This window comes from Mercurialis annua, linkage group LG1-X, assembly GCF_937616625.2.
Source record: "Mercurialis annua linkage group LG1-X, ddMerAnnu1.2, whole genome shotgun sequence".
In the NCBI taxonomy this organism is placed as follows: Eukaryota; Viridiplantae; Streptophyta; class Magnoliopsida; order Malpighiales; family Euphorbiaceae; genus Mercurialis; species Mercurialis annua.
The window spans coordinates 12,047,547-12,064,685 of record NC_065570.1 but is presented as its reverse complement, the minus strand read 5'-3'; the positions used below and the strand labels follow the sequence as shown (position 1 = coordinate 12,064,685).

At 29.0% G+C, this 17,139-nt stretch overlaps 1 protein-coding gene across 1 annotated transcript; it reads left to right on the top strand.

The window, feature by feature from the left end:
- The first annotated feature begins 15,049 nt into the window (after positions 1–15,049).
- LOC126664571 (probable membrane-associated kinase regulator 3) lies at positions 15,050–16,255 on the top strand. The gene has a single exon (XM_050357020.2). The coding sequence runs from the start codon at positions 15,127–15,129 to the stop codon at positions 16,099–16,101; it is 975 nt and encodes a 324-aa protein (XP_050212977.1). The 5' UTR covers positions 15,050–15,126; the 3' UTR covers positions 16,102–16,255.
- Positions 16,256–17,139: the final 884 nt, after the last annotated feature.

Here is a 17,139-nt window from a genome sequence, read left to right as displayed (position 1 = left end):
CATATAATTATCACTTACATGCCTAAAACATACAAATAAAAAATTATTCATAATAATTTATTAACAACTAAATTATTTTTTTTATATTTTTTTTATTATTAAATATATAACGGATCATATAAATATCGCTCACGTGGCGAAAATTTAAAATATTTACGAAATTTAACACAAGTCTAATTCTAATAAAACAAACTTTAAAAACAATTAAAAAATGTAGAAGTTCAATTCTAATAAACAACTACAAAATTAAAATCGTAGGAAAATATTTGAAAGAGAAAAAACTAAGATGATGTTAAATAGGACTCTTTATAACTCAAACAATCTTCAAGCATGCATTACTTAATTGCATGAAAATATAAATTAAAAATCTAACATCCACGTCTAAAAGAAATTAAGACTATTGCAATTATTTAGAGTCTAATTTCAAAATAATATACATAAAAAATTAATTTCAATAAAAAGGATGAAATACTATAATAAATAAAGCAACATGCAAAAAAATAAGATCATAAGTGGGTACAATCCAAATTAAAGTGTCTAATGTATTGTTCTTTTGCCAATTATACAGCTAATAACACAGTATAGTAATAATTAATCTTTAATATATAAAATTAACTTTATATTTTAATAATGAATACTTAACTGTAAGTCAATTTCTAACAAAATAAAAAGTGAATAGGAGTCTAATAAATAAAAATTATTTAACAAATTAAGAAGTAAATAGGAGTATATATAATTAAATAAAGATCACGTTTATAGGGAGTAATGAATAGTTGAATACAAGTAAAATTCCAACATATTTAGAAGTTGGATAAACGTTAATAACTATAATTACTAAGCACATACATAAACAAATATATTATCTAATTATGTCTATTAAAACACGAACACCTAAATTTTTTCTATTCAAAAATCATGTTACATTCCAAAATTTAATATTAACTTTTTTTAATTAAAAAATCATGCTACAATTTCAAAATTTAATATTTAAAATATAATATTAAATAAACTTAGCAACTATACTAATTGCCGAAGAAGTCTACCAATTGATGGAGTCCATATAAATACATTCCACATCTAACTAATAAGTTTACTCACAATGAAATTTGTAGATTCTCTATAAATTGATAAAACTGAAGGTGAAGTATGATTGAAAGCTAAATTAATAATAAGAAAAATCAAAATTTGGATTCGCTAATCAACTTACTTGATTATTATTAGCAATATTATCTACAAGCATTGGCGGAGGCAGAGGTACATGGAGACAAGGAGTCACGGTCCCCCAAATTTCTAAGAGTTTCCAAATATGTCCTTATGAATTATATATTTGTCTTTTGGATCCTCTTTAAATTTTAACTATGGCCCTCCAAATTTTATCGATTCTACAATTATGTTCATAGTTTACAAGCAATCCTTCAAGTTATACATAGATTTTAACCATAACACCTTCTAATTTATATATTTATAGACTCTAAATTTATTATTTTGATTCTTTTTATATTTTTTTACATTACATTGTTTTTTTGACATATATATAATGCAAGCATCATTTTTTAAAGAAAAATAAAGATAATAAACAAATTCTATAATTCAGTGTAAAAAATGGTCGACTATAGGATAATTATTAAAATATTATATTTAATAATTAAACAACGGGTCATATAATTATCACGCATGTGCGTAGCATACATATGAATAAAAAATATTCCATAATAATTCACTATCGACACTATTTTATTTAATATTTTAATTATTCTTAAATATATATAACGGGTCATATGAATATCGCTCACGTGCGTAGCACGTGGCGAAAAACTAGTACTATATATAAAAGCACGGATGGGGGGGGGGGACAGGCAAATTTACCGAATAATCCTTTTCAGTTTAGTATTAAATAAAGGTTTTATAGTCATTACCTAATTAGTTATTTAATTAATCACTATTGTAATTAAAGTCCTAATTAGAATAGGTAGCTAACTTATCTCCAATTTAGTTTTAATATGTAAAAAATAACTAAATTGTCTCCAAATTAGTAGGAATACCTATTTTAGTTTGATTGAACTACAAAATTAAAATACTGTATTTGGTCAATATATTATTATTTAAATTTCTATCTTATTATTATTTTTAAAGATATTATTAATAAAATAAAATTAATTATTTAATTATGGTTATTATAAAATCAAAAGAAGAATAAATTCAGTATGGAACAAATTTAATAACCGAATATATTATATTTACTTTTACAAAAATTCTTAACTAATACGTTTATTGACGTGTTACGTTACGAGCCACGTGCATAGCACGTAATGCGAAACTAGTAGGAATAAAAATACGTGGAATTATTGAACTCAAAGCAATTTTCTTTTTGATAATCAACTCAAAGCAATTTATTAAACGGTTCAACATTCGATTTGTACCAATGAACTATAACTCAAATGGTATAAGCGCTAGGCACAAACTGTTAAATCGTGATTTAAATTCTCTAATAAGCGCTTTCCCCGCACCAATTATAAAAAAAAACATACGAGTTATTATATTTTCATAATTGAAATTTTATGTTTATAATAATGAAATATTGTTATAGAAATGCAGTCCAATAATTACTTGTATGGCAACTATAAAATTGAATAACTAACTACACATATCCCGTCCTCACATAAGCAATTATTGGCTAAATTTTTTAAGTAACTTAATTTTCATGGCTGGGCTTAATCACTTAAAACCCACTCATCTTTTACCTCTTTTGCAATTATACCTTAACGTAGGAAATTTTTCAATTGTACCCTAATTTAGATTTTTATGTTTCAATTGTACCCCAAAACATTAAATTGACCTCTTTTCACTTAGAAAAAAATTTAAAATAATTTTTTAATTTTTTATATTATTAATAATATTAGAGTCTGATTGAAATATAGGCTAAAAATGAAGGATTATTTTATACTTTTTTTTAATGAAAAGAGGTCAATTTCATATTTTGGGGTACAATTGAAACACAAAATGACAAATTAGGGTAAAATTGAAAAAATTCCTACGTCGGGGTATAATTGCAAAAGGGGTTAAAGGTGAGGGGGTTTTGAGTGATTAAGCCTCATGGCTGTAAAAATGAAAAATCTTAAATATGTAAAACTAAATTAAATAATTTTTTTGAAAAATAATTAAGATAAGCCAAACCCACTACATTCAATATGGTTTATCCGGTTTTTTATCGGTTTGATTTGGTGCATACCCCTACCCCCAGTGGTGGACCAGCTAGGGGATGAAGGGGCAACTGCCCCCTTAATTTTTTTTTATTTTCTTTAAAAAATAGTGTTTTGAATTTCTATCTTGTGCAATCCGCGCATTTAAATTTCTATTTCTATATTCACGCCCCCCATACTTGAATTTCTAGTTCCGCTCCTGCCTACCCGTATCGACAAGTAGGAAGAAAAAACGGATGAGATCAGTGCAAAATAGTGCAAATTGCGTATGATAATATGAACTAAAGCGGAAACCGGTCTGTATCCATTACATGCATACATCGTTTTCTCGAACACTGTTGATTTTAGGGCATCGAAAATTCCAAGCAAAAACAAGATCGCTAAGCCAACACTGTCAACATCTTCAGTTGTAGTTATTAATTTAAGATTCTCCCCTTTTGTACAAAAATATAAATATTATATATAAACCTTTTTCAAATTCATAGTATTTACAATTTTGCATGCATGCAGTTGATCATCACTGACTTAAATTATTTAAAGAATGCGTATACATACAGGGTATGCTCCAGCTCAGCTATATATCCATTTTTAATTACTGTACTTCCTTGCATTATTGACTAAGGGTACGCATTGTTCCGTTTGATCTGGATTAATTTGACAAAATTTGTGTTGGCTGAAGGTTCAATGAATTTACGTCTAGATATTTTGATAGAAAAATGTTTTGTATGTTAGAAGTTTTAAGAAGGATTCCAGCTTGGAGCCTATCAAGCGGTTTAAAACATTGGGGTTACTGTGTTAGAAATCTAATATTTCTATTTAGCCGGATCGATATACATGTATTTTAGAACGCATATTATGTAATTGTTGAATTTAAAATCAAGAAATTTGATTTTAGAAACATCAATTGTCGTTATAAAAACTCAAAATATGGCTTTTAAATTTTTTTAACAACGATAAACATGTGCGTGTTGACATGATAATGTAATGTTTTTCATAACAATTTCTTAGTATTAGTTGTTGCTATATGTTTTGCAAAATCTATAAGATTGGTTATTAAAAACTACTATAAAAAAGTCGTTGTCAAAACATTATAATATTAATTATTATTTTAATATGTTATATAAAGAAGGGTTAATTGCAAATTAAATCGCGAATTTTAGCATAATTTGCAATTACAACATAAACTTTAAAACTTGGCAATGCTAGATACCAACTTTCACTTTTTCGCAAATCAAAACACCGTTCATTTTCTGATACGAATCTGCTGAGTTCGATGCCAATATTGTCATTTAGGCTGACACGTTGAAAAATTTAGTGTTTCGATTTTTTAAAAAGTAAAAGTTGATACCCATTTTTGCTAAAATTTTAAAGTTAGTGTTGTAATTGCAAATTACGCTTAAGTTCGTGATTTAAATTTGTAACGAGTCGAATTACGTGGCAAATATTGAAATCTATTTTGTCAGTAAACATGGCAATTCCGGCTTTCAGTTCAGCAAAAATGTCCCAGAAAAATATCGGTATATTGGTTTGCCAATTGCAAAGTTTGTTAATGACATTGTCAAATTTGAAAGTTTATGTTGTCATTTCAAATTAAGACAAAGTTGGTGAATTCATATGCAATTAACCCTATAAAGAATTTTTTATATAATTTAAAATAAAAAAATTATTAAAATTTAATATTTTTCACTTTTTTTATTGATATATTACAATAAAAATAAAAAAATTATTTTTATAGTTAAAATGCATCATTCTCATTTCACTTATTTTCAATGTGGGATTTTAAATTTGTCTTCTTTCTTTTAGCAACTAAATTTTTATCGTTGTGAAATGGTAATATTTAAAAACGACACAAATTAAATCGTTGGTAAAGCATATAATTTATAATGACATGATTAGTCGTAAAATAATTATATTTAAAAATGGTATAAATTAAGTCGTTGCTAAAAATATGACTTTTAATAACGATTTTACTAGGCGGCGTAAAATAATTTTATTTAGAAACGATATTAAAATGATCGTTATAAAAGGTATACATATTATAATGATTTAATAGTCGTTGTAATATAGACGATTATCAAAAGTCCCTTATCTTGTAGTGAATTAAGAAATGAAATCTGATTTGGAGACATTCATTAATTTTTAATCTCTCGAAGCCATCTGTACCATAAATTAAAATCCTCTTTCATATGATTTTAATCAGAAGATGGTCCTCTTCTCTATATACTTAATTTTCTCTAAAACTTTACGAAAAGTCAGAGAAGACTTTATATGAGATTAAGTGATGTATATTTGGAATTTATAGAAAAACTGGATCGATAATCCAACTTTTAATTTTTTTAGAAATTTTTCAAAATACGAAATGTGTGCGAATCAAAGGATTTGTAAGTCTAATTTGAATGGAAGCGGACCAGTGAATAAGACTTATTATTTGGAATAATTAGAAGAATACATAAAAAAAGTTAAAAAATTAGCATTTTATAATCCTGATTCTCCACCTTTATTTCTCTATCTTAGCGTATTTCATACTTATTTGTTTTACTCTTTATTTTTTATTTTTGAACTTCATATTTACTTTACATGTTTTAGTCACAGTAACTTCGTTCTTCTTCTTCTTCTTTTTTTAAATAAATTAACAATTCAACAAATCAACAAATCAATCCTAAATCTTCAACTCATAAAATTTCAATAAATTAATTTCTGCGATTCTATTAGTACTTCTTAAAATTTTATTACTAGTTTCAAATCTAATTTCCGATCCGCTCGAATTTTTAATTCGTAATTAAATCGCTTCAAAAATTATTTTAAATATAGACCCAACGATCATAACTTTCTCCAAAACGAAAGAACACTGTAAACTATTAATGTATTTTTTCCAATTAAAAATAGTTTCAAATAGTTTCAATAGGTTTTGTAAGCATAGTTTTGCAACTATCCTAAAAAAAATGTATACAATAATTTGAAACAGCTTACAAAGATTTCAAATAGTTTCAAACAGTTTACAAAAATTTCAAACACTTTCAAACAGTTTCAAATATTTAATAAAGGTTTCAAAAAATAGTTTCAAGCAATCCTTAAAAATAACTGTTTCAAACTGTCTACAAAAGGTTTCAAACAGTTAAAAAAACAGTTTCAAACGGTTTATAAAGATCTCAAACAGTTTAAAACGGTTTCTAAAAACACTTTCAAACTGTCTACAAAAGGTTTCAATTTTTTTGAAATGGTTAAAAAATAGTTTCAAACAGTTTACAGTAGTGGTCTAAAAAATAACAGTTTCAAACAGTTTACAAAGATTTCAAACAGTTTAAAAAAGTTTCAAACAGATTCAATTGGTTTTCATAATTAATTTAAAAAATGTTTAAAAACGAGGTCAAAACATCATTAATGAAGAAAATGGCGATTTTTCAAAAAAAATTAAAAAAATTACTAGAAAATAATACTAAAACTATTTAAAATAATATAAAAAGAGAAGGAAGAAGAAGAAGATTCTGAAAAAGAATACCAGTTATGGCGATGGCGGAAAATTTCGTTATTTCAATATTTTGACACGAATACGATTGAATTTTTCATAGCGAATTCTTCTTTATCTTGTCTTTTTAGATAGGATTTGTTAAAAAAATTCCACTAAAATGGAAAAAAAATGTAAAAAAATTCAAAAAAAGAAAAGGAGAAGAAAGAAAAAAAAAGAAAGAAAAACGAGAAAAAAAGGAGAAAGAGTAGACAAGAGAGAGAGAAAAAAATGAGAAAATAAGTGTGTACATGTGTTTTATATGAGGGGAGTTAAAATGCTAATAATTTAATTTAGTTGAGAGTACAACTAAAAATAATTAAAAAATGAGATAAAAAATAAATTTTTAAAAATGAGATATTGAGTGCAAATAAATTTAAAAATGAAGTCTTTTGTGTAAATTCATCTTATTACTTTACTAATGAGCATTGTCTCTGTTGCGCCAAATTCGATCATTAAGGTCTTCGAAATTGCATTTTATCTTTTTAATTATTATATTTATTATATTTTGTTTTGTTTAGGGTTTCCTTTTTAATCACTATTAGAAAACAATAGATTACTGACGAAATTTAGTGACATTTGTTGGTAATTTGCTGATTCTCGACAAAATGGCGATAAAATTGGTTGACCTAAATTTCATCGTTAGTTTATTGTGTGTTCTAACTTCTCGCCCTGAATTGAGATGAGTTCGGTTCCATGAGTATGGAACGTCACTATTTTCTTCCGACAATCTATACATTCGCGTAGTGTCGTGCTAACCAGTCCATTCCTAATATCACATCAATGACTAACACATCGAGCAGTAAAAGATCCATGAACAATTCTCGTCCTTGGATATTTAAAGGACATGACATATATACTATGTTAACATCAACATTATCTCCTATAGGTGTAGATACTGACAATGAGTTTTGCAAATACGTAGGTTGTTTTCTAAATTTTACTACAAAACTTGACGACACAAATGAATGCGTAATACCAGGATCAAACAAAATTGATGCATCTTGCGAAGCTATTGAAAATGCACCTTGCATTACTACTTTTGATGCCTGAGCTTCCTGAGGATTTATAGCAAAAACTCGGTCCCGACCTCCACTAGCCTGAGTAGTCACTCCAAATCCTTGTTCTCCGGTACTTCTTTCTCCTCCTCTATTTCCGAATCCATACCCTCTTCCACGTTGGCCAGTGAACACACTTTCATTGTGACCTTGTCCAGATGTTATATGATAAATAGGTCTTGGCTGAGAAATACTAGTTGTGTGACACTAGTAGTTTGACATCAGGCATTCTCTAGAAAAATGATCATGTTGTCCACATACAAAACATGCTCCAGACGCCAAATGGCATACTCCAAAATGCCCTCTCCTACAAGTCTGACACACTGGAGTTTAAACTCTTGAACTTTGTCCACTCGAACTTGCTCTAGCTGTACCAAATCTCTTATCTCTCTTAGACCTCTTAAAACACTGACGTGGTACCATAAAATTACTCGTATGATACATCGTACTAACTACAAAACTTGTATTGCCTTCCTTAATTGACACTTGTCCCGTAGAATGAGTTACTTTTCCAAACTGAATCAAAGAGCTCTCCATTTTTCGTGCACTATTAATTATTTGAACCAAATCTCTTCTTACATCATATAATAGTTCAATACAATCGGGTCCCAATCACTTAATGAACCTCGAATTAACTCTGATTGGATCTAGCATCAAATTAGGTGCGAAACAACTTAGCCTTATAAACTCTGTTACATATTCCTGCACTTTATTACCATCCTTGGTGAGAGTTATCAGCCTATCTCGATAGTTCTCCGTTACTGAAAACGGCAGAACGAACTCCCTATATCAAGTAACAAACTCATTCCATATCATTTGACTCATGGTAGGTTGAATAACTTTATGAAACTAATCCTTTGTTGATCCCTTCATCGACATCTCGACCAGTAAAATCAATTGTCTTTCATCCGTTTGAAGACGTCTAGCATTTGTTTCCACTTCTTCTAGAAAATCCAACGCATCATTTAAACCATCAAATTTTGTGGGTGTGATCCTCATATAAGCCAGAATAATATCTCGATCACCGTTCGTACCAGCACGTTGTTTTTGAAAAGTCAACCGTTCTTTGTGCATATTTTGCACCTCCGCTTAATTTCCATAGTTGCAATTCCGTCCAAAAACTAGTCAAAATCGAAGCCTCGGATATTAAAATATGGCGCTCCTTGACCTCTACCTCTATGTCATCCACAACCTCTACCTGTTGCTTGTAACAGATTGTTAAGGACAGATGCCTCATCTTGAACATCTTCCTCATGCTGAACTTTTGCAGCATTGGCTCCTACTTGTTGTTGATCAACCATCCTGATCAAATCGCGTCGTCTATTTAGCGTTCGACCACACACATCACTAACTATGTTACAACTAATCATTAAAACACATAATACAAGTCATAAACACATACTCTCTCCTGGAGAAAAGTATCTAATATTTGAAAACAAATGATGATATAACAATTGACATGACTGGAATCTTATGTGTTGCAGTAGATCCTTTAAATACATAGGGGCATTTATCATATAATACTTAGTGCATATTAGCAATGGCCTAGGACTTTAAACCATTGCTCCAAAACCCAACTTTCTCTATAAAATGTTTGCGGATTATTCAAATGGTTTTCCAACATTTTAAACTTCTTTTAAAATTTTCCGACGATAGATTCATAATGAAACTTGACAACAATTATCATACACAATTATTGCATCATCTTATTTCATAAACCATATCTTATATAACCGGCGTAGCCAACACAAAATGGATGTCGTATTCATACTTGCATAGTTATACATACATACATACGCAACATATTACCATAATAGTAAACTAGAGTTTTAACTGAATATTAAAATAATAGTAAGTCAGACTTGACTTCCAAGGTACTACTTAAACTGCAGCTCTAGAGTTTGAAAGCCATTGCGCTTTTATTACAAACCAGATGAATTTTTAGAGACAGAATTAAAAATCTAAGCTAGCAAAACTATTTACCTGAAAAATTAGTATAACAACTGGGTCAGTTTTAAATTGAGTGAGTTTGCAAAATTTACTAATAAACATTATGAAATCATATGCAGACAAATCTATGATCCAAATAAAACCCTAAAACCACAAATTCATAATTTTAACATGCTATAACATATATATCCATAACCTGTAAAGTTTTGTCCAACACAGATCCCGGCCGTGTGTCTATAGTACCATCGCCTGACAGATCTAAATCAGGTTTCTAAGCCGTAGCCTCAGAAATAAATTCCGTAAGTCTAGACCGTCGCCTCAAACTCATATCACAATTTATATATATCCAATATACTTAATCTAAGAATCATTACTGGTGATTACACAACTCTATTGGTGCTTAATAGGAAGCATGTTCCAATGGAGCTCAATAGGTTTTAAAACTATGAATGCATGTAAGTGCAAATAAATTTTAAAAGCAAACACACATTAGAAATCATGTAACATATTTTATAAATATTTTTAATACTAATATTCATCAGTAAAAATTCAAACACTCGCTTACAATTATTAATTACGTCTTCTGAATATCAATTCCTTCGTTTGTCGGTACCCGCGATACGATTCACTAGATCTAGTTAGAATTTAAACATTAATAATTGAAATAAATTCAAATTGTAGAATTTATTCTAGACCGACTCAACTAAAATCAAAGGCTTAAATGCATCAAAAATCACCAACTTTCGCGTGTTTTTGGTATTTAACATGAACTTTTAATTTTGGCATATTTAACATGAACTTTCCAATTTTGCAATTATGTATCACGTTTGCGTTTTTTCATTTAAAACGGTGTCCTTTTATATCCAAAACGGTGTCTTTTTACATCCAAAACGGCACCGTTTTACTCCCAAAACGACGTCGATGTCATTATTGCAAAATTTTGAAAGTTCATATATTTGTATGCCAAAATTAAAAGTTCATGTTAAATACCAAAAACACGCAAAAGTTGGTGGTTTTGATGCATTTAAGCCAAAATCAAATAACCAAATTTGATTCAAACTATCTCTTTTTCAAATTATCGTTTAATTTACGATAAGTGATACCACCATAGTTTATTTAAACAAATAAATACACATATAATTAGAATCCAATTGTAATTCTAAAACTTATTAATAAAACCATACTAGTATATTTCTAAAAATATTTTATTTTGAGAAATTCACTTTTCAAAACATACAAATATGTCGGAAACTTAACGTTTAACCACCAAAACGTTAAAACCAATCACCATGACTATCCAGGGCTGAGGTTTTGAGCCCCTGCTCAGGGGGCTCTGCCTCCTTGCACCTCGGCAGGGCAGAAACTGTCGAGTCACTTCGGCAGTTTTCTACCGAAGTGCTCTCGGCAATGAAACTGTCGTGCTGTCGAGACAAGCATGACAAAGTTTTGTTAAGCTCTGTGCCTTGCTGTTCTTCTCGCCAGTCACCAGATTCTGGTGGCCGGTGAGAAAAAAACCTTGTAAAACCTTGTAAAAACGCTAAAAATGTTATTTAAACGAGTTTAAACACACAAAATCATCAAAACCAACCAAAATAAAATTATATTAAAAAAATATATTTCCAACCCGTAAACCACCCTTAAAATCACCGGATATAATTTCAAAACCTAAAATAAACGACAATTTAGCAGTTTACGGTAATTATCGTTTTTACAAAGAAAAATCAACAAAAACAACTCATATTTCAACTTTCAAAGAAACAACCCCTATATCACCGCCAAACATCCTTTAAAAATCATTTGATCGTAAAAAAAACTTTAAATAAATAGTTTATGATATTCGGTTAACATTTTTTTCATTTCTAAAGTTCAAAGAAATAAGTTAAAAATATCATACATATGGCTTAAAGTGGGAGCTCGGAAAAACCATACGTAAATGGTGAAAATGAATTTGGGAAAGATGACTTAGGCATATATAAACCAACTTGGACAAAATTACAATTTTGCTCTTATGGCAATTTCGTAAATAAATCCAAGTTTAAGGCTAAAATTGACTTTTTATAACTTTCAATTTTAAATTCTTCATAACACTTCTAAATATTATTTTATGAACATTAGACTCAAATAATATTTCGGGGCTTTTAAAATAATTTATTTCAATTATTTTAGCGGTTATAATCTTAAATTCTTTAAGGCTTACCCTCTAAAAACCTCTCCCCCTTTTAGTCTCAATTCGTTTGCACCCTCACATTCTAAAACCAACAAATATACCCAAATTACGATCTTTAACTTTCAATTGCACCCTCAAACATCAAATTGACCTCTTTTCACTTGAAAATTTCAAATTAATAATTTAAATTTACCATATATTCTTAATAGGCCTCAATGTTCTATTTTTTTTTAAAAAAAAACTATTCTTTTTAAAAATTATTAAACTTAACGATAATTTTTTATTTAATTTAAATAAATATATTCATTTTATAAAAAATACACATCTACAACAACGCCGTCTCGACTCAACAAATTTTTTGACGATATTTCGATATTTGAATGATTTTGTCTCCACTATCCAAGCCGCTAAAAAATTTATATTCAATAATTTTTAACAAATAAAATAATTTTTTTAGATATAAAATGATTTTTAATTTTTTTTAACCTAAAAATTTAAAACTCGTTCGTCTTCCTTAAGACGAACCATTCCAGATTCGTCTCGAGGAAGACGAACTAGTCATCTTGCTCCATGGAAGACATCCAGGTCGTCTTGTATGGAGGAAGACGCCATGTTCGTCTTCCTCATACGAGGAAGACGAACTTTGAAGATGACGCACTCGTCTTCTTCTTGCGTCATCTTCTTCCATGGAAGATGACTTGGTCGTTTTCCATGGACGAAGACGAACACATTTTTGATTTTTATTTTTTTAAAAAATAAAAATTATTTATATTTAAATTTGTTTTTAAATTATTTAAATTTTTAAAATTATTTATTAATATATTTAATTAATTTATATTTAATGAAAAATTATTATTGATTTTTTAAAATTTAAGGGTTTTTTGTTTTAATTATAACTATGAGAATCATTTAGAATATTTATTAATATTTGAAGTATTGGAAAAAAGGTCAATTTAATGTTTAAGGGTGTAATTGAAACCAAAATGTGTTGATTGTAATAATTGAAGGTGCAATTAAAATCGAAAGGTCGTAATTTTTCGTATATTTGGTGGTTTTAAAACGTGAGGGTACAAACGAATTGGGGCTAAAAGGTGATGTTTTTTTTCCAGAGGATAAGTCATTTTTTAAACATGATTTAAATACCCAAAATTCCAAAAATAATATTTAGACTTTCCATATACTTATTCACTTATCCACTTATTTAAATTCACATTTTAAATTTAAAAATTATTTTTTACTGTCCTGGTTGTCTAAATCTGGACACATAGCAAAATTAACGATTACATTTTTTGGGATATTACAGATACCAAACCAATCATTGATGTCATTGTTAATGGACAACCGGTGGATATAAATTGCGAAGTAATTGTTTTAGATTGTTGAGAGCTACTCGTCCTGCTACTTTAGTTTTTATAGACAAAAATTGTGATTACCGGTGACTAAAAAAACCCTTAGAGATAATAAATTTTGTTGTAATTCTCTAGCCAAAATAACGTGACTAAATTTAAAACTCCGAAAGTCAAATTTTATGATTAATGAAATATTATCTTTCTGTAAAAAAAAAGTTTTTAATTGGAGATTTTGGACATGATTGATATAAAAATTACCTAAAACCGAATTATTAGAATCTTGTTTATAAGTTGATGAACCGTATATATTAACCCTTTTTACTCTTTTTCATTTTCACTCATAATGAAAAAAGATATATATGCATACGATTAACTTTTGCTTAAAGAGGGGTATCAATGCATATGGGTCAGTGACTAGCTGCCAGGGAACGGGGGAAGGAGAATTCCATAATTTCTTCTGACATTTTATTATTTGGAACCATTTCAAAATCCCTAAAGCAAATTCTTTTCTCTTTTTAATAAAATAAATTCTGATCGTCCACGTTTATTTTTCTGACTTGACCCTATCTTCACTTTAAAGGATGCTCTGCCCCTCACAATGGTAAATTTTTTAAATTAAATTTTTGTATTAGTAGCGGAACATCGTAATATAATCAAATTAAAATTTTAGTTATCGTAAATCACATCAACAGATAACCCTTTAAAAAGAATTAACTATAACTTCTGCATTTTCTGTAATCTGTTCGCTTTTCATTATCTATCTACCCCTACTTTTGTTAAAAAAAAAACTACTCCTTTTGAAAAAAAAACTATAACTTATTAATTAAAATTTTATGGCTTTAATGCACCAAAAATCACCAAATTTCGTGTATTTTTGGTATTTAACATAATCTTTTAATTTTGGCATATTAAACATGAACTTTTTAATTTTTTCCAATTAAGAACAAGTGTGTTTTCCTTTGAAAAATAGTGTTATTTTCCAGGGAGGCCAGCGAAGCCGGATTGGATCGAGAGGCGATGCCTATGCCTCTTTTTTATCGATAGAATTCCCAGAATTTGCAGTCTACGGCGAAGGAGACAATCCAAAATGGCGTCGTTTTAATGTAAAACGGCGCCGTTTTATATCCAAAATGGTGTCTGTGTTTTTAATTGCCAAATTTTAAAAGTTCATGTATTTTTTTGCCAAAATTAAAAGATTATGTTAAATACTAAAAACACGCGAAAATTGGTGATTTTTGGTGCATTTAAGCCAAATTTTATTATAAGGCAAAATTATTATCTACCTTCAATTTTGATATTCTTGCTAAATATACCATAATTTAAAAAAAAAATCAAATGATTTATCATCTTTTAAATCTTTGTCAACCATACCCACGATTCATTTGGATCGGACATAATGCAGGATTATATATGCCACTTAGGATAAATTCCGTACATGTAAATAAACAATATTATGTCACGTTAGTTCAAACAAGTCATGAGTATATTAGGTAAAAAATAAAAAAATAAAAAATCAAATTGACAAAATTTAAAGATCGTGACATATCTAACAAAAATAGTAACATTACATATTGACAAGTTTATTTTGCCTTACCAATGAGCTAAGCTATAGTTTAAATGGTATAAACAATGGGCTGCAAACTGCTAGATCGTGGATTCAATTCCTTTCACAAACGCTCCACCTCCTCCGATTATATAAAAAAAGAAGTTCATTTTGCCTAAATATAACTATGCATGCGTCATATTATTAATAAAAAGTTGATAATCTCACCTAGCAAACCAGTTGATCTAATAATTATTTCCTCATTTTCTTTATTTCACCAAGCTCAATTCCCTATATAAGAGTGAGTGATACTGATATGAAACTACAGATCAAGAAATCAATAACTCAAAAAAAATGAGAATAGATGATGACTACATTGACATTGAACTTATCTCCTCTCCTAATAATAACTTCTTCTGCTACTCAATAACCTCTCCACCACCCCAAACCAGAGACTTTGAATTTCAAATGTGTTCAGTTTCTTCTGATAAACACACCACTTTTTCGTATTCTCCGGCCGACGAACTTTTCTACAAAGGCAATCTTCTTCCTCTTCATCTTCCTCCTCGTATGCAAATGGTTCAAAAACTCCTTCAAAACCCTACTTTTATTACACCTTCTTCCTGCAATATTTCGCCTTCCGTATCTCGCAGGCTCAGCAATGATGAATTACTCAACCCGGATGATGATTATTTCTTTGAATTAATCGGTTTTAACCATCCAATAACAGCAAAATCTTGGACCAAGAGGTTGAAGAGGTCTCTATTAGGTCAAAAATGGAGTCTGTATTTCAAATCTTTGTTTAGTTACAAATCTGGCTCGTGTTCGAATGTAGAACCGGCTAAATCAGAATTAGCGGTTTCGAAAGAGAAAGATTGTGCTGCAAGTAAGTGCAAGTTATCAGATTACATGGTTGATTCTGCAAGTTTGAATCCTGCTAGGAGAAGATCATCATTTTCCGGAGTGATCCAAAAGGGCCGTCGTGAGCGGCGGGATGAAACGCGCACTTCAGATTTTAGCGACTACGACATTGTTGTCAATCAAAACTTGAGACTATGTGCCGATAAAAATAGTAGTAACTATAATAAGTCATTTTCATCATCTACATCTTCTTCGAATTCCGGGCGTTCTTCGTCGTCTTCGTCGTTTTCGTTTAGTTCTTCGTCGCCGAATGGAGGAGCGTGTTATGATTTGCAAGTGCTCAAGAGAAGTGCCAGCACCAATTCAGAATTGGAGAATTCAATTGAAGGAGCAATTGCCTACTGTAAAAAGTCTCAGGCGGATTCAGGAGTATTTGTAGCTGGTGGAAATCAAGAAATTAAGGCCTAAATTTAAACTCTAATTAGTAATTTATGGTAAAAAAAAATTAATTATTGCTGAATTGGTATTCTCATATGTGATCAAAGACTGTGATTTCCATAGTGACTTCAATGTATATCTTCTGTTTTGATTGTTTAGTTAATGGAGGTTAATTTATTTTCCACTTTATTGTACTTGCTCATATTATGAAGTTGTACTTTGAGTAAGGTAAGTCAAAAATCTTTTCTTGTCTATAAATTTAAGGTTTTTCTTTTTCAAATATTTTGATAACAATGGTATTGGGTAATTTATCTTAAAGATACTCAAATTATTGTATTTTTATAATTTGGTGACAAAATATAAATTTAATTTATTTTGATTACTAAACTTTAATTTTATTTCAATAAGAGATTTTACGGCGCAAATGCAATATGCGGCAGACATATATTCTATTTATTTTTACTTGAAAACTTGGCATGTAATCATAATTTGAGCTAAGAACTTTCCTCTTAAACTGAACTGTGCTTATGTTGCAAGTTTTTAAGTGAAACTAGTAAAATCCGATTGTCACGTGTCAGACTCCGGCTGTTGCATATGCATTTTGGCTAGAAAACAATTATTTAAAATAAATTTAAAGTTAAGTAACTAAAATTCGGTTACTAAAATATTAAAAAATAAACGATAGTTTTTATACCCTCATAACCAATTATTTAACATATTGAATAATAGATAATGGTCGTCAATGTATTTTTTTATATTTAATTTTGATTGCCGTATTTTAAATTCCTTTAATTTAATAACTAAATTTTAATTTTATTTTAATAAGAATAATTTTTAGTTACTAAACACATCAACATTTAGTTAATTTTTAGTTAACTATGTATTTATACAATTAGAAGGTATAATTTGGTATAAATAATTAAACACTGATTCCCACTCATGTATTGAAAATTATTTAAAATATTAAACCGGCCATACATAAAAATCAGATATGCTCCATCATCGAATTTATGTTTTTTTTTTCCTCTATTAAATGTAATTTTACTTGATTCTTCGCAAAGATAAGTT